Genomic DNA, 19,567 nt, shown 5'->3' on the forward strand with positions numbered 1-19,567 from the left:
GCTGCTTTTAATCATTTCAAGCATATGTTTACATGACTGTTTTTGCCAACCCACTTTCAGCTGTCACCAGCCCCCACAGAAAATAATAATAAACACTGAGTACACCCACAAAGAGGTAATTGAGAATGGGTTAGATGCATAGAGAGCTTTGGAAGCTCTGAGAACATAAATCATACAGATTTCCTATTTTTTTTGTCATATATCTCAGACTCAACAGAAACATACAGTGTTGATTTTCAGCTGCAAATTTTATTGTGGATCATAACAAAGGTTTCAGAAAAGAATAGGAAAAAGTCAGCAATAGAGTGTCTCACTTACAGATTACATAAAATATATTCTGTGAAAGCTACTAGCTCTGCAGCTGAAGGCAATACACCTTATTTTAAACTAATTATTTTCAGATACATGTTAAGAAGCAAATTTTGCAAATATTCTTTTTTCATAATTAGCCCAACATTGAAATTGAGGACCAAATATTTCAATGACACTAGCATTGATGCAGAGTGTGTAGGATTAAAATGTTAGAAATTAAAATCTCATTATTGAAAAAAAAACCCAAACAAAAACATGGTCGCACAGAAAATACTGTCAAAATGCATAAAATTAGCCAATCAGCCCAAGTAAATGTTAAATGACTCAAAACCTCTTTGGAAAAATCTGTGGATGCTGAGGTATGCATAATTCCAGAAATCTGGTACTACTATCTTCATTTTCCATGTGATTAACCAAAACAAAGTATCTCACTTTAATTGTAACTTTCTACAAAGGATTTCTTCAGCCTTTAATTGTATTTTAACTGTAAAGACATGCTAATTCTTATAATAAAACTACTGTAGCCTATTAAGTAACAGTGTAGAAAATCTTGCAAGAGGTCTTCAGGGCACTGTTCTCTCTTTGGGTGCTTGCCACAAAGGAAATTCATGAGGGCTGTTTTGACATGAAGACAAGAATAACAAAAACTAGACCTAAAGCTACTATCCATTATACTAAATATCATATATATCTTTCTCTAATGAAATAAACCCCCTTACTTCTAAAAGACATTGTGCTTTACAACACGGTGGCTTACAGTAAGGCTAAATTAATCTTAAACATGAATTTAAAACCATGTTTTACCAAAAGAACAAAGGTCAACCCAGTCTCATTTACTTCAATCAATATAGTCTGCCAGAATGTAAACCATTCACAAGTAGTGTAACTGTCTGTAAAACCCAAAGCACCAAATCCTCTGTTGATTGAATGCCACTGGTTTGCATGGAGATATGCCACACAGCAACTTGGTCCACGGTCAAAGTAGATTAGGATCTTACCCAGCACTTGCTGGTCCACCTGAATTCCTAAACTATGTAGCTGCAAGGGCTGCTGCCCCCCTATTAACAGGAAGATACCTACTGACTAACAGTTGGAAAGAACTATATTCTGCAGTCAGCTCATTTAATAAGAAACTTGGTCCAGCTGTACTCCATTGGAAATATAGCACAATCCAATTCTGGACTTTATGTGCATCTCAGGTAAAATTATGCAAAGGTTCCTTCATTACCTTTTTTCCAGGGCCTGTTCTTTACAGCAACTAATGCCAGTCAGCCAGGAAAAAAGTCTGAAAGGAGGTGACATAAACATATTAAGATTTTAGATAACTATTTTGACAATTTTTTTTTATATGCTATTCATAATCTGTAGCTCCTCTTTGAAAAAAAAATTCTTATGGCTGACAAAGCATGCCAGAATCCATCAACAGGAAACCAGACACAGAAGGAATCTGAATACCATGGTGCTGCATGGAATGGATGGATTAGAAGTCAGAGAAGCACAGAAAATTCTGTTGTGGCAGTTTCATAATGCCCCTGCAGCAGAAATGTTTACAATGTGCCAGTTCTTGGTGGACTCAGCTACTTGTGGGCCTTCATATTACACCACACAACAAACATACTGGTCTGGTAGACAAGATACAAATACCACCATGTGATCTTAAGGCAGTGGTTTGGATTCATACTAACTGGGGCTTTAGAAACCTAGCCAAAGGTTGGGTAGTAACCTAACTTTAGCAGCAGATGTGAGATCAGAGGCTCCTTCTGGGACTAGTAGTGAAACTGGCTTCTTCGGGTGACTGTATCTTATGTGGGCTAAATCCATTGATTCAGGTCTATTTAATCATTTGAAGTAATTATAAATAAATCCAGGGCTGACCTGAAACTTAAATAAACAACCTCTATCTTAGTATCAACAGTGAGAAAAATTCTGCATTCAGCTGTACATCAGTACACACTACTGTGTATCACAATTAAAAGCATCATAGGTATCAGCAGAATTTGGCCCAGCTAACTTAACATTTCACTTCCCTGAAGAAAGGTGCTGACCTGCACTGATTGCTGAAGAGCAAACTGTCTACAGTAGTATTCTATATTTCTATAATAATCTGTATTAAAGCAATAAATATTAGATATAATCTGTATCTTTCATATTTATCTGATAGCTATTTAAATCTACATCATTGAAAATACAAGCAGTGACCCACTCCTACATGGCAGCATATACTGTTTGTATAAATGTGTTAAAACCATCACATGGGTCTATATTTACACAGGAAATTCCTGTTTATATAGCAGATGTTAATTTACATAAATTCTTATCCTAGGACAGATAATTGTGTAAAAGTTGGATAGTTAAGTGTTTCTATGGTTCTGCATAATTGTATTTCAGCATGAGGATTTCTTCATTCTGTCTCAGTTTTATGTTTTTTAAGAATGGAAAATGGGAGTCTGACAGACTTGAACTCTCCACTAACGTTACACCAATATAGGACGGAATGCTTATTTTCAAATCCATCTAAAAAACACTGTTCCTAATTTTTTTCCTTTACATATGTAAACTTCCTCTTTAAAGAAAGTACACCCCTAAAATCAAGGGAAATAAAAATGTTTTGGCATTGCTGAGATGTAAAATAGTATTTCAGCTGAGCATGATCTGCAGAAAAACCATAAATCTTTTAATTAACAGTTACAATTTCTACAGTCTAAGTGTGCAAATGAAAAACTTACATGAAAAACACTAAGATAATGGAATCTGCTGCTGGTATATACATGAGAAGTTCTGTCTCAGTTTCCTCACAAATGTTGATTCCTATCATTTAGATTCTCAGATATCAGAGACATAATGAAAACATGTTCGTTTTCACCAGGGTGAAAATGTCCAGTTATTTACCTGTGTCAAAGGCAAATAATTGTTATTTTCTGCACTGCTAATTTCAGAAATTCAGTTAAAAATATAGAGGTAAAATTTTTTTAATAAATTATATTTAGAATGCTTATAACAATCAGATAACTCTGAGTTCAGAATGTTCTTTGAATTAAATATTACTTCGTTTCACAAAAGTTGGTATTTACTTCTCATAATAATTTCTGTGGCCCCAAGCAGAAGTCAGCATCTTGTTATTTAACGTCAGTTAGTGTTCATGGAAGACAGAATGTAAATAAATGTCTTTCTTTTATGCTAATGTTGCACTGGAAAACTCTGCATTAAAAAAAAAAGGCACTGGAAAACTGAAAAATATGTAATGCTTTATATACTGAGTAACATATAGCTGTTACTATGCCAGCACTGCATTTCTTCAGATGAACAGACTCAAGAGATGCCAGATTGCTTTCACTTTTACCTATACCAGTTCTGCCAAAACTGGATAACCATTAACAAGTCTCCTTCCTGCACTGAGCAGTGGGACGATTTCTAAACAGTTGTCCAGCAATGTCAGTTTAAGGAGTTTTTCCTAACTGTGTAATGCAGGGTCCCCAGAATCTGTGGTTACACTGCAAAGCTTCTTTTAGAAAGTTATTTAATACTAACAACAAAACTTTTAGAAAATTATCAATTTACTCTTCAGCTTATGCCAGCGCAGTTTCTAATAATTGAACACTCATGTCAGGCAGCCTCTTTCAGCTTCTGTACAGAAAACATAACTGGTGCTTGATACCAAGTCTAAGAGAAGAATCAACTCCTGCTTTTCTTTTTTTTCTTTGTTAAAGCTAGAACCAAACAGCTTATACTTGGTTATGACTAGAAAGAAGTACTCTTTATAGTCATGTAAAATGATCAAAGAACCTTGCACTGTAACAGTCTCTGCAGATGGGAGTAGTTTTGACCTAAAAGTAGTGCTTTTGTATCTGAAAGGCTAAAACAATGATTCTGGATAATAAATCTTATTTTGTGTGTTGGACATTATGCAGCAAAATACATTCATCATAAAATCAGCCAAAAGAACAAATTGTAAATCCTGTTCAGCAGTAAATCTATACTTGCAACCCGATAATCCTGTGTTTAAACTACTAAAAGAAAAAAATAAAGCCATTCCTTTACTTTCTAATACTATGTAATAATACAACTATTATAGGGAAACAGGTCAGTTTTCCTGAAATGTGTACTATGCAAAAAAGATCTCTTCCTTGAACAAAACCAAGTAACAAGCTTCGAAGTGTGCTTATATGGAATGCTCAATAACATATTTAAACTGGAGTATCCCATTATAAAAGTCTGAAGGAATGAGGAGCCACTTCAGTTTGTACCCATAAAATTCAAGCCTAACAGCACTGGAAATATAAATTAATCAGTTTAAGTGCTTGAGAAATTCTCCTCTTTTTAGTTGAGAACAAGAGTATTTAGCAGTTTCTCCCCATGCACATTTCTCATGATTAAATTGTAACCATATTATCATGGATAGCAAATTTCTAGATTAGAAAAGATGTATATAAAAAAATACTAAAATAGATAGTGCTGAATTTTCCTATGATTGGCTTAAAAGGCTGGTCTAAACTAGAGTTACTGAATCTTTTTTTCATTCTTGCTTCACCTACTATAAAACAGCATGAAGACAGTTATTATTGAGATACTAATTCTCTCAGAATATACCCATATACCTTCCTTCAGACCTTTTCTTCATAATTTGTATTAGTTTTAAATCTACTACGAAAAAATAAAAAATTCTTCAGATAAATGATTTAGGTCCTTTTGGAATAAAGATGCAGAGGAATACTGATGAAAAATATGCTAGTTATGATGTTTTCTTTGTGAACACTCCTTTACATCTGAAGTCAATTCTTCACTCGACGTTCCTGTATTTGGTAAACAAATTGTACAGTACTCTCAGTGTAGACTTCAAGTCGCAATTTACAATATCTAGAAAGAGAGACGAGGGAAGGAAACATTAGTAACTTCATCAGCTCAGAGAATTTTCAGAAGAGGTGCCTATGCTCCACTTCCTTTCCAGATCCATATCCATGAACACTCAAATCAATCACTGAGAGGGTAAGAAATAACAGAAATACAAATTAAGCCCTGTTTTAAACTGGCAATTTTAAAAGTTCAACCACGTTTATTTAGAGATACAAAAGGTTAATGGTGCTGATGAAGAAATGCAACCAAGGTTTAGATGCCCACAAGGTGACTTTCAGGTAGGATTATGTACATTTGTATGACTGAATCTTCAGTGAGCTGTGCCCAAACATAATGGTTTTGAAAAAAGGCAGAAACCAATGGATCTCTTATGTAAGAACTGCATGACTTGGCCCATTCTTGGATGCAACATCTTTTATTAAACCTAATTTCAGCAAAATAGCTAAAGGCAAGTTTACATTAAGGATCTAAAGAAGATAGGTACTCAAAAGAAGACTCAAAGACACTTCTGAAAATGCTTTGAGTTAGCTCATGTACATGGCTGAATCAGTTCTTAGAAACCTGACACTGAAAGTAAAGTATTTATATGAAAGAAAAAACTAATGAATACCTGCTGTTTCCAAGAGAAGTTGTTGAGAAAGTCAATATTATTTCACAAGAAATCTATAAAACAAACTGACAAGTACTACTGCAGGAGTCTATGCTAGTGCTTCAAGGAATATTCAATCTCAAACAGGGACTCAGAATTGCCCTCAGAAAGAACAGAAAAGAATTAGAATAGAATTAGAACAGAATTGGCATAGTTCTGTCTCTTCCTGTTGACTATATAGGAACTCAATCTTCTAACTTTGGTTCTTGGATGTGGCCACTAAGGTGTAAAGCAGGTGGTGTGCACACGCCCATTGTCTTCAAAACCTCCAAGTCCACTTAGTAAACTGGTGTATAATCATCAGGTATTTTGCCATTATGTTTATCTACAATGATCTTTCTCCTTCTCAGTGATCTCCTTCTCCTTCATTGTGAAGGGTTTAGACTTGGAAGAACATATCCAATCAATTCAATATGCATGATGTGCCCAGTATGGAAACTTTGAAGGGCTAAAAATAATAGCTACATGGCAAAATGACATGGAGAAAGGGTGAAAACAATCAAACCTAGATTTTATGCCGAGACTGTGCATGGTTATGAAACTGTGGCCACATGGTTTTGTGGCTCTTTATAAATGAGAACAAAAATACTTGGCATAAAATGAAGAGAAAATGCCAAAAACGCTACATTAAGGGCACATTTGTCCCACAACATCATATTATATGAAAACCATAATCCAGAGCATTATTCAGGAACTTTACATTTTTAGGGCAGCAGAAAGCTGTAACACTTGAATTTCCTAATATAGAACTTCAAATTAAAGAACAAGATAACTTCAACAGGTCTTTGCAAAATTACCAGAAGACTCCATCACCACCACATTATTCCACAGAAAGTCCAATAAAAAAAAAAAGCATGCTCCCAGAGAAAGACAAGTTATTTCCATTGCTACATATGTTTGACCAACATGTATAACATTTTTACTGGTTGCAATTTTCAAAAAGAGAAATTTGAGTTTGACTTCGATGTACACATTTCAAGAAGTAATCTGAAAAAGCTCACACTGCAAATGAATTCATTACAGACTCAGTAGATTAATGTACTGGCCATTTTAAAAGTAAAGGTAACGGAAAGCTTTTTAATACCTTCTCAATTATATTGAAAATAACCCAAATAAACTGTTGACCCCATAAAAATCTTTGATTTTCATATTCATTTATTTAACAGCATTCTTTTTTCCACTAAATATGTTTTTCATATTCTAAAGCACTTTTCAGCATATTTTTTCCTGAAGAACCTCAAAGAAACAGTGTAGGAATTTAAAGAGTATTTAGTATACACATTTAGGGTAAGATCCTTTTCAATACTCTTGCTCACTGGAAATTTTAAGTATGGGCATTGTGCCCAGTGTAACAACACATAAAACAGATGTGTTTTTCCATTCACATTGGGCAGGAAGTTTCATATTAAGCATTTCAGTAATTGCACAAGAAATGTCTTATATATGCTGAAATATCCTTATGGCTTGATTTATACTGGAAAAATTAGCTGTCCCCTAGAGCAATAAATACCTGAAAAATTAAATACCGTAAGAATTTTAAACCTCCATGGGGACCAAGGGATCACAGATCCTCTGTTTTACTTGGACCTCAGATTTCACTGTTTCCCCCCTTCTCTCTTTGACTATTTAAAACATAAAAGTTTGTGATACTGTCACCACTGGTTTAGTTAAGTATGACGGTGGATAAGGATTACAGCAATCAAAAGTGGAAAAAAAAGGCTTGGTAAGTCCAGATTAGACCCACAGGCAGTGTAGGCTCAACCCCAAAACATATTTTTTTTTTGTGTGTATGTCTGTATCTGCTGCTATGATATGGAAGTTTGGAGGGACGGAAAACAAGCAGAAGGGAGCAGAACTTGATTCAGTGATGTGTGCCTAAATCTCCAGAGTGCTCTTATTATTAGCAATAAAACACTGAGCATTAGCTTATATCAACTCCTCAGGGAATGACAATCCAATATTGTGGCAGGAAAACACTATGTGCACCACAGAATGTGAATCTGCAATGAGTCTTGAAAACATATATATTGATTACTATGGTTGGCAACCAGCAGAGGCCCAGCTGCTACCCCTGGAGCACAAGCTGCACATCCTGCTCCTACATGGCAAGTAGTAACTTCTCGTGGAAAGAACCACAAGAGATTCTTACAACATGGTGAATCAGCCCAAGATGCTGAATTTAAACCCTGTATTTATGTAAGCAAAGAGGAGTGGAATACTGCTGAAGTCCACAGTAAAACCTGCATCTTCTCTGAAGACACATTTTACTTTCAGTCTCCAGCTCTAAATCTAATTCAATTACGCATGATTACATCCTGCACTCAAAGGCAGTTGTGCAAACATTTGAAATTCTTCTTCCATAACAGAAAAAATGTGGAAATCTTGCAAAATACACTGGAATAATTGAGGTTTAGTATGAAGATGTGGAACGGGTGAAAATGGAGCAATTGGAGCATCTGCCAGGGACCCCATTCACAACTGTCTTCTTTCTCTTCCAGTGAATACTTGATTACTACTGCATATGTTTGGGCACACAAATCTTACCCTGGCCATTCAGGAAAGGAAGATTTCCACCATCTGAAAAAGTGTATCTTTCAATCATTTAAAATACAGATTTACCTGAGCACTTTAACATGTCTTTTCCTTTTCACTCTCGGTTTAACCTTTTAACCTTCATGTAGCTATGCCATAATGCTATGAGGTAAGACCTGGATCTAAAGCATTTTTAAAGAAAATAGCAAAAAAGCAGAATAGATACCTTCTGGTCTTGGCTTTGGCTTTTCCAATCCACCATCTTGCATTAGCTCAAACGCAAAGGATACATTGAGGACCTAGCAATATAATAAAGGTACTAATTAGTGCGAACTACCTACAGTGCAATATAAATGGTCAAAACGAGATTCATTTAAAACAGCAGACACAAATACTCAGAACAAAAAAATAATCAGGGCTCCATATATCAGTGGAAGATCTGGTCCATGAAATCCAGACAATCCACTGTTTTCGTTTTCTTCTGGGTGGTTTCATAAATATAAAATTAATTGAAACATAATATGTGAACTAATACTACCCACTGAACAATTACTTATATATAAGAACAACCTACCTCCCACAAGTTTAAAAATTGGAACATCATGGTCTATTTAGAGCTTTTGTCTGGAACAGACATCTGAATTGCCTGGATAGCAACAGACACTGAGGTAATGGTTGGTCTCAAAATGATAGATGCTATACACATGCCTTTACACTTTCAAAAAACATGAAACTTTTCAAATGCTAAAATCTTGGACTGTGGGGACAAAAAAATCAGTTCTGTAATTAATTTGTGTGTATAATTCTTTATACACTTCATGAACAGTAGTCTGGTGCCATGGCACAATGGCTGCCAATATCAGTTAATATTGCAGATCTTCCCATCATTAATACAATTTTCCCTTTCATTTGAGGTAAGTATTAATCCTGAGATCTTAAATATGCTTGGAAATGATTGCCAGTACAGTCCTCTCTTGACTTCAGCTACTTCAAACTTAGGTGTGGAAAAGCTTGTGTCATCCTTGTACTATCATGTGTATATGTTTATTTGTTTTTAACAGAAAAATGAAATCTAATTACCTTTTGTTCAAAACTATCAGGAGTCAAGAAGAAGCTGTGCAGAGGAACAAAATAGCCTTCTAGGAGACCCATTAGCAGGACTAAGTACACACCATCTGCAAACTGTAAAAAAGACATTTCTTGGTACATTTTTAGAAACGCTTTGATTGATGAACAAGACATACGTTGTCTAATACAGAACTGTCAGCAAACTACAAATACAAATATTTTAAACTGCAACTGAAATATCTTATCTGATGTCTTTGATTCCTTTTATGTAGTTAGTATGTTCTACTGTGTCTTCTCCAATACTGACCTAATACTAAAATATACATGCGCCACAAAATTCCTGGATACAGAGGTCACCATCAGCTTTCATCTATGCCTTTTTATTTCTCTTCTACAAGCTGTGGGGAATAAGAACAGCTACCTTTCAAGATCTCAAAAAAAGCAGAATGAAGGTACGATCTCATGACTGCACTGAAAATCAGTATGGAGGAGGAAATAAAGGCAAAATGAATCATCTTCCCTCACATTATGGAAGTTTGAGTCAATCTAATTTTAAGTGTATATAATTATAGATGGAAGATATGTTCCGAAGGTATTTGTTTACTGATGATGAGCAAAGGTACTTGTTCATTTCTATCTAAAAAAAAATAGCAACATCCAGAAGAGTTTGTTAAAGGACTCTGATTCTTACCCCTGTGGTATTAAGTCTATCAATGCACTGAGATCTCCTCACAGTCAAAATGAGTTACCCATCACCTTCCTGAGGTAGGTAATTTTCTTTCAACTGACAGATATACAACGTCTCATACTGTTTCAGCTAAATGCTTAAGGGGTTTCTAGCCCTAAAAGTAAACAATGCAATTAGCAGGCATTAAAAACATCTTTCTGAAAGCACTTATACAGTATTTCCATTTAAGTCTTAATTTTACCTTTGAAAAATGTCTATCAGATTGATAGCTATTTAAATAAACCAGATTCTTAATAACATGAATCAAGACATAATATAAAAGCCTCTCCTGTAGACATATGGATTTTTTTTCATGGAGTGGATACCATCCTTCCTGTATGACCTTGTAATTTTCTTATGATAGCTGCTGCAATTGCTCACATGGAGAGGTATTAATACAGCAGAATTAAGCTTTCCTTTTAGCTTCTCTCCAGCCAATTTAGCAGCAGAGAACAAGAAAGAAAACCATGTACCACATTATTTCTGTGGTGCAATCGAGTCTGCAGCCCAACTGTACAGCTGTCTATACACTTGAGTAGCTTTACTCTCAAGAACGTATCTCACTGAATAGAGTCATTGTAAACCCATGCAATTGAGTGCTTCTGTAAAGGTAGCCAGGAAACAACTGTTCAGCTTGACGTTGGGTCAAACCAAGCAGACAGGGTACTTTTCTGACCAAAACAAGGGCAGGTTCTGCTTACAACACTTGGCAGAACTCAAGAGGCAGCATCTGTTAATTAATTTTTATGCTAATGACAGTACAGATCTGTTTGACAGAAATTTAGCTGGCCTCCTGATTTCTCTGCTTTATTGGTGAGGGTCTTCTTGATATGAATACATTTAGAATTGAAGGATTTCCCACCGAAATAATATCTTAGGAGCCTAATCAATAATTCAATGACATTTCTGGATAAAGTTGTGGGCATGGTGGATAACCGGACAACTACTTCTCCTCTTTAAGAAAGGCTGTAAAATCCTACCTGGGTCTCCAGTTCAGTGACCTCCAAGTTCAATTTATTAAGATGCTTGTTCACAAAGGTGATGAGAGTCTGAAATATGAGAATATAGTGAAGGCCTATTCAGTAGGGCAGCAGTTCAACACATGCAGTAAGAACAGCACTCAGAAGAGAATGTGCATGAGTAAAGAGACTGCAGCACATTTTTTTATTTTTAAAATAGAAGTGTGACATGGAAAAAAAAAATCTTATTTTTTCCAAGAATGAAGAACAGAAATAAAATGTACATGATGTAAAGACATAAAAATACACTGTTAAAATAATAATTATTGGAGGAAAAAAACCCCAAACAGTAGCAGACTATATGGAAGTGGGTAATTGGACTGCAGTCAAATCTGACAGAGGCCAAAATACTCTGGGTCAGGTCCCTGGCAGCTGTACACTGGATACCTCTTTGGCATTAGTACACTCAATCTACCACTTGGTTTCTACTGAACATACTTTGTGAGAACTTTTTGATGAAAACTTTGGTAACTACATGCAGTTCTGTGTTCCAAAGTTAAGTTCCTGCTGCTAAGTATTAAGAAAAAGTAATGTTGCAATAATGAATTTTTATATTTATTTAAGCATAAAGCTTAATTGTATTTAATGCATGCAAACTAAGCCAATTATATGCTATATACATACACACTCACTACTTATCTACAGATACATGAAAGCATGCACATGTACACATTATGTAGTTTAAAAATAAAAACATTCCAACCTTTTTCACTACATTGAGCTTGTCTGGAGCATGGTCAAATAAAGTATCAAATGCATCTCTTTCTGAAAAACATTCATAGGTGTTAGTACACTGCACAGCATTTGTCCAAATGCAGAATAGACACTTAGGCACATAGTCATTTAAGATAACAGTCAGCAAAAGGTTTCAATATAGCCTCTTTGTATTCCAAATACTGTTTATTTTGCATGCTACTCCCTTGATATAAGTTACCAGTAACTGGGGAGAGGAACCAGAGCCTTTTCTGAGCAATTTCCATTTCAAGAGTCATCTGAATGACAGTAAAGGTACAAATGACTCCACGACAAGCTACATTTATGTTCTTTAATATAAAAATGGAAGAGTAGATAAAAAGGTATCTGCAGAAGGCAGACTACACAAGGTAAGACTACTCAGGGATATCACTGGGAAAAAAGGTCATGCATGTAGCCTTTTAAAGCAGCTGTAAGGCAGGCATGGAAATACTGTAAGAAGCAAATGCTGAATTCTTGGTGGGACTCCATCTAAGCTCCTCAGATCTGTGCTTTCTGTTGACAAGGAATTTGGCCAGTCTCAATACCAGCAGTAAGGCATTAGGCACAAAACTGTCATGGTGTTTAGGCCTGCTGAAAAATGACTCAAAGTCATTAGTGTTAAGCAGGTAATGTATGCAAGAATGCCAATTAGTTAATCAGCTGCTTTATGATAAGACATTTCATATTATGCTGGAAACTTATGACCATTAATACTATAACAGTGATGTTCTGGAGGTTAAACCTCAAAGCACCTGCAAATTAACATGAGCTGAAAAGCAATGAAATGTGTTTTAAAGATGGCCAGACTTATTTAATACTTTTTTTTCTTTTTGTTAACTGCCACAATAGCCAGTGGTGCATATATTTACGTATTTCCCAGGGCAACTACAAATCCTCAACTTCCTTGCAGTTTGATCAAAGTGACCATCTATTACAGAACTAATTTATACTTTGGCTGCCTCAAGAAAAACATAATAATCAAATTAACTTACCGTGCCTTCCTGATAATGCCCTATGAAAAACAAACAAACATAAAAGAACAAAACACTGTTATATATAAATCACTTGCAGACATTGTGCTGCAAAAGAAAACAGCATGCATGACTAGATCTTCAGCTTGGTGAAAACTGGAGTAGTAGATCCATGAAATTAGGAGAACTTTCATCAAGCTACTCCAACTCCGAATCTGAATTAGCCTGGAATCCATCAGCAAAATATCTCCTGGCTTCACTAAAGTCTCATGAGAGTCCAGACCTCAGATGATGTACTACTGAACAATCCAAAGCATCACACCTTGCCTGACTGAAGGAGGCTTTTTCATGTTGACTTTTTGAAAACTTTTCCCTTTGCTTTGACGTTGCATTTACCACTCTAACAACAATATAATTTCAGCCAAAACAACACTTGGACTGGGTTCCTGAGGACTGCAGCGTTTTGCTCTAGTTGATCCTTCCTATAACTATTACAAGTAAAAAAACTCATAAAGATTAATAATAATAATAATCCTCTTTTCTATTAGAAACTAGGGTACTCTACTATTGCTTTCTGTTGATGTGGAATAAGTTCTCTGTAATTAATTGTCTGGTGAGATGACATGAACAGGGCTTACTAATATCCTTTTACATCCCCTATGTCCAAACACCTAAAAATAGTCACATCAAGTGGGTTCCTTTCTGAAAGAATCTAGTTCTTTATCAAATAAACACCAACATATAAGAATGAGGGATATCTTTCTTGTTTAAAGGGCTTGTGAATAAAATAAAAAGAAATGAAATTAATATAGAAATAATTTAGTATTACATAAATATAAAATGGAGATTTTTTTATAACTTCACTCTGTCTTCTCTTTTATCCTGGTTTCCTGCTTTTAGTTCCCCAGCTCTGTATTTCCTCACCCTTTTGTGTTTTTAGATGCATGTTTGCTGCTCTTGAAAAGGCTAAAATACAGTCATTGGCTGATGCATCATCTTCCTTGGAACCCCAATACTGAAATCTAAATATCAGCAAATGTTTGAATTTCTGAGATGCGTCTGTGTTCAATTACTGAACTCCTGGCAAAAGTGGTGTTGACATACTCAGTGTTACCAGTTATTTCCTCTTGGATTTGTCGAGACTGGAGGATTCCTTCTCGTTTCTGGAAAAAATAAAGAAGTTACATTTTTTCGGTAAAGTTTAATGCTTGAGTACAGCAAAAATGATTTGCGATCCACAAACAATTAGTTAAGAGACCAGAAAAATATGAATTTTTTTTAAAGCAAACAGAGTAATATACTATTTCACCTTTCAAGTATTTCAGAAAGCAATTCTGTACATTAACAAGAAACCTGAAACTCCACCTGTAGAAGGAAGTATTTCTTTTCCTTTCTCCATTGTTCTTAATTCACTTTTCTTTAAAAGGCCCCAATTCAGCAAGACATTTGAAACACCTAAACACATACGTAAGTATTTTAGTAGAGGTATGTCTAGGTGAGTTGAATTAAACCTTGTATTTCAATGAACAGTTTTGGCAGATGGTGTCCAAGCTTTTCTTTTAGCAAAAATCTTGCTCCCAGGCTATCTGTTCTTCCTGCCTGTTCATACACTGTCATTGCTGCCTCTGTGTTTTCTAACTTCTCTCCACACACAGCAATCTGTTTGTGATGGAAAACCAAACAGAAGATAATTCATTCACAGCCTGATTTAGATCCTAAGTCATCTTGGTGTTAATATATGCACTAACTTCAATGTTCTTCAGGTGTGAGAAGCCCTCAATACAGAGTGGTGAGTGGCCTGTGTCTAGAAGCTGTACACAAAATGGCAGAGGCTTACTCAAATGGTTGCTATTTGAGTCAGATGGAAAATGAAGTTTAGAAAATTGACATTGTTTCCAGGATGCTGATCACAGTCATCTGGTGGCGGTGTAAATACCACACATATGTTTTGCCTCTTTGTGTTCTCCCTGTTAATTCTATTCACTGGCATTAGTAACATTTTGCAACACAGAAAGAAAAGAAGCAAATGCTGAGAGCTGCCTGTAGAGTCTAGATATCAGGCACTTGTGATTCTTCACTCCCTGTCATACAAGGAAATGAGAAAAATAAATTTATGATGGTCTTTGACTTGCCTTCTATGCAGAAAAAAGATAGCAACCTTTTGAAAAAGTCCTTTCTTGCATATGAACTGGGGCTGCTGCTTCCCTGCCTTGGAGCAGATAGTGCATCCCCACCTGAAGCAGGCCTCACAGCGTATGACATGTTAAGGACTTGGCCAGACTTTGGTCTATTGCTTGTTCTGTATGAAACAGCCAAAGGAAACACAAGTTCATAAGAACTGTGCTGATTACCTGTTGCGAATAAGCACATTTTTTTGTTTGATATAGATATATTTGTTTCTCTTCCAAGCACACCCAGCCAACACTGCAACACTCACATTTTATGTGTTTCTAAACCTAACAAAAATATGAAAACAGTTAGGGTATTCTTCCTTAAAGATTTCCTAAAAGTAATTCTTTTATTTCTCTCTTTCCTATTTCCTTTGTCAAATGGATAGAGTAGAATTTGAAATAAGCTACCACATAGTCTGTTGAGTTTCCCTAGGCATGATCTTACTTTACAGAATGTATGAAGGTATAGAACATGAGACATACAATTTTGAATACTAAATTAGGCTTTACGATCTGATGACTGTTGATTAAAACTTTCATGGAGTTCAGAAGGTATGTGATGAATCATACAGAATCAATCCCACACGATTCGAAAGACAGATTTAAAAATTAAAAATATATAAAAACCACCCACCATAAAATAAAAATGAAAAATGTCTCCAACACAATTAACAGTAGGAATACTGGCCCCCACCCTATGTTAATAAGAATCAGCATAGCCCTAGTGTTCCACTGATTGGTTTTCACCAAGAGAACTGGGTCTGCAGGGTGAAAACATCCACAACATTACTTGGATTTTATTCCGGTGCAACTCCTTTCTCTGCAATTCACTGGTGCTTGAGCTACAGCTCAGAGGCAAAGCAGTGAGCCAGATTCTCCCAGTACTTATTGTTTTTAAATGGGTTTATCTCTGCTGACTTCAGTGGATTTGCTATTGAACAACATTAGCCTATTAAACAAGAGGACGATTAAGGCCCACGATTTCAACAGGAATTTTGACTGGATGTATGGACTGACAGCAGAATGCAGGATCTCATTATTTTAGAACTGTGTTCTATCTTTGTTCTCTCATCCCAAAAATGCCCTGACCACTGCACTCCTGATTTCTCAAGCTGTTTTTGGTAGACCTTTGAGATAAACCAGAGTAATTAACAGATTTATACTAGTCAAAAGAAAGTGCTTGGAAAATATGTTCATCGGAAGCCTTAGATATGTAAGAGCAGATTTGCTGGAGTTCTTTCATGGTCTCTAGAGAAACTCATAAAGCAAAATCTGAGATTCAATGAGTCATTATCAGGCATCAGTGATACATACACCAGAGACTCTACTTCAGATTTCTCCCCAAATTACAAAACTTGTCCGAATTGAATGCTGGAAAAAGGAATAGTTACTTTCTCAGATCTGTTTGATAGATTTTCAGTCATGCAAAACTTAAGCAATAGCCCTTTACACAAGATACTTCAGAGTAACATCAGTTAAAATACATAAAGATAGTTACAGTGTGAAAAATAAAGTAATGTTAATTGGAGAGAAAGAAAAGGAGATTAAATGGGAAGAGCTAAGGAAGACAGAGCAAGCACAAAAGCAACTGAAAGAAAAATGATGAACAGAATAACATGAAGAGTTTGGATGGATGAGGCTCTCATAAGGAGACTGATTGGCACAAAAGATTTAGTTGACAGGGTTTTTTTGCATGCTTATAAGAAAGCCAACACTGCAGTCTGGCTAAATTAGTATGCACAAGGCTGAAAAAGAATATTTAGTCACCTAACATGAATTTGAATGTAATAAATGGTGACAATTCGTCATTTAGTGCCAAGAATTATTTGAATCTCTACATAAGTGAGAAGACAGTCAAAAATGAGAAAAATAATCATTCTAGAGATCACATTGAGTGATAAACCAACATATTCCAACAATAGTAATGCTTCATAGATTTTTAATGTCAGTCTGGCCACCTCACAACGAAAATAAGGTATCTTGAGTCCCAGCTCAATCTGGGAAAACACTTCTTTTTCTGGTTGAAGCAGTCAGCAGCCATGCATGTGTGTTTCTTGCCAGCCAAAGAGATACACACATGCTTGCCCAAACAGAAATGTATTTTTCAAGAAAACCCCTCACTCAATTTCACAACACTACCAAGAGTTTAACACCTCTCTTACCTGCACAACAACAACCTGAATGGACACATGATCTGGGAGTCTGATTGGTGCTCGAAAATATTGTGATAATGCAACCAGAAGATGAAGTATTGCTACAAGACTTTTAGCATGAACAGCTGAAATAGATATTAAAAGCACAAGTTAGAAACTGCAGAGTAATGAGGGCACATATTTTTTACTTTTTAGGATGCAGGAATTGTGGGACTCTTTCCTCTTGCCACCTGGAGCCACAGAGCACTTCTAAGGCACACCTCCCTTACTCGTCTCCTCCTGCTCCACAGGTGACACAAATGCAGCCCAATCAATAATATGCATCAGCATCAAAGCTTTCTTGTTGCAACATGTCTGGATGGAGTAGTCTTGTGTAGATGGAAATCTAAAGCTAATCCAAAAACCAGATTTCATGTACGACAGTTTAAGTGCTGTCTCTGCATTCTCCTTGCCTTTCACTTATTCCCTTTATTTCAATAAGGATTTATGGACTATCAGAAAGATATTTGCGTACTCATAACATGCGCTTATTAATTTTTAAGTGTCACAATGTCTGCAGGATGATAAATGAGCCTATTTTGGCAGAAGCTTTAAGCAATAACTTACTAAACTCAATGACTCAAATATTCCACATGAAGTTGTTGTACTTCTTGTTATTGAAGCTTTTTCACAGCAGGTTTCATATGGGCAGTTAACACTAGCATGACTTAGAAGATATCAAAAGCCATATTGCAGGAAATCCTTCATCAAGTATCAAACAACTGGCATGCAAGTGAATCAATTCTAATTCTGATTACTGCCTTTCTTCTTCTTCTTCCATTATGCTTTTTCATTTATAGCCTTCCCCAGAGTAGTATATTCCTAAATATTCTTTGATAGCTACAGTACAGTACTTAATGTTTTTTGTGCTTGAACTAACCAGTAACAACTCCTTCACTTAACTGGCAAAGCAGAATCAGACCCACTGAAATATCCTTCTTCATTTCCTTCCAGTGCAAGTCCCAACTATAGTCCCCACTATGGATATACTTAGTCATATAAAATGCAGCACTGCTGTCAGGTTTTGCTGGGGTGCCAGAGGTCATGGATGAGGTGTTTTTGCAAAACACTGACAAGATGTCAGCCTGCAGAGCACTGGTGTGTGCTGCAGCTGCTTCAGCTGCTGCTATCTATACTTTAACTCTAAAACACATGTAAAACATTAAATTGAAACTAGAAGTTAAACTGTCAGGCCACTTCAAACACCCTGCTTCAAGCTGCTTAACAGAGAATGGAAAAAGCCTGGGGCGAGGTTGAAGAAAGATGGGGACAGAAGACTCAGTGGGACCACACAAAGGGGAAAGTCCAAGATGCCTGATGTTCACTTGTCCTCCCGTGAGCTGTTTCTCACCCTCTTAGTAATTTGTTGTGAATGCAAAGGGATACAAAACAGCTGAGCTTAAGACAGGTATAGGACACAGGGAAACTGCTATATATCGGTCAAAGTATTCACTAGTATGAAATGAGTCTGGATACCAAACTGAAAATGGATTAAGAGACCTAATTTTCTAAAAGTGCTCATTACATACTTTCTTCAAAACAGTGCAATACAATGTTTTGTGTTGGAACAATGAGGACACTTCTATTAGACATTACTATGTTAATTTTTCATCCAACAAAACAGGAAGGGTGCAGTCTTAACCTTTAAGAGAGTTTTCTGAAGAAAATCATTGATTCAGATTTAGCCTTAAACAATCAGAAACATTATTTATATTTATGTTGCAAATTTTACACAAATAATGAGTCCTACAACCTGACTCTCCTGCCTATCTACTACATTTATGCCCATTTCAACAAACCAGTTTAGTACAACTTAAGCTGGTGTGCATATAGACTTAAGGGCAGAAATACCGTACTTCAACCTTCTCTAAAAAAATCAGTTTATTTAAGTTGAAGGTTGTGCACCACTAAAGATGGTTAGAGTGTACCACATCTTGAAGTGCCCTACAGAGCAGATGCTACCATAAAGTTCAGGTTTTAGCCTTTACTTATTATTGGGTATTTCAGAATTCAACATAACAGCTATAAACTCGTGGCTGTCAACAACAGAAACACATAACTTACAGTCAACATTCCATTTAATGCTTCTTGGAGGGAGTTTAAGGGTTTCATTGATCTTTTCAAGCACTGTCTGTAGCTTCTGTTTCTGAGCAATTTCAGACTGAGTAACTTCAGCAACATTGAGCTTCTCACTTTCAAGTTTCTCTGAAGTGATAATAGAAAAAAAAAATGAAACCAGAAAACCATTGTCAGCTCTATGAAGAACACAGACATTCCATGCACACAGATGTACATTCAAGAGCTATTAGACTTCCTAGTTTTAAAATTACCTACTTTTCT

The 19,567-nt window shown here is 35.9% G+C and overlaps 1 protein-coding gene across 2 annotated transcripts in view; it reads right to left on the bottom strand.

The window, feature by feature from the left end:
* Positions 1 to 225: 225 nt before the first annotated feature.
* PARVA (parvin alpha) overlaps positions 226 to 19,567 on the bottom strand; it is a 61,832-nt gene continuing 42,490 nt past the window's right edge. For both annotated transcript variants that reach the window (XM_030451302.1, XM_030451303.1), the window contains exons 6-14: positions 19,292 to 19,432; positions 17,198 to 17,313; positions 13,969 to 14,027; positions 12,886 to 12,905; positions 11,862 to 11,923; positions 11,120 to 11,188; positions 9,425 to 9,526; positions 8,571 to 8,643; positions 226 to 5,166 (exon numbers count right to left, since the gene is read on the bottom strand). In XM_030451302.1, the coding sequence (XP_030307162.1) occupies positions 5,090 to 5,166; positions 8,571 to 8,643; positions 9,425 to 9,526; positions 11,120 to 11,188; positions 11,862 to 11,923; positions 12,886 to 12,905; positions 13,969 to 14,027; positions 17,198 to 17,313; positions 19,292 to 19,432 (719 nt within the window). In that variant the 3' untranslated portion in view covers positions 226 to 5,089. The remainder of the gene's footprint in view (positions 5,167 to 8,570; positions 8,644 to 9,424; positions 9,527 to 11,119; positions 11,189 to 11,861; positions 11,924 to 12,885; positions 12,906 to 13,968; positions 14,028 to 17,197; positions 17,314 to 19,291; positions 19,433 to 19,567) is intronic.

Source organism: Calypte anna, chromosome 5 (genome assembly GCF_003957555.1).
Source record: "Calypte anna isolate BGI_N300 chromosome 5, bCalAnn1_v1.p, whole genome shotgun sequence".
In the NCBI taxonomy this organism is placed as follows: domain Eukaryota; kingdom Metazoa; phylum Chordata; class Aves; order Apodiformes; family Trochilidae; genus Calypte; species Calypte anna.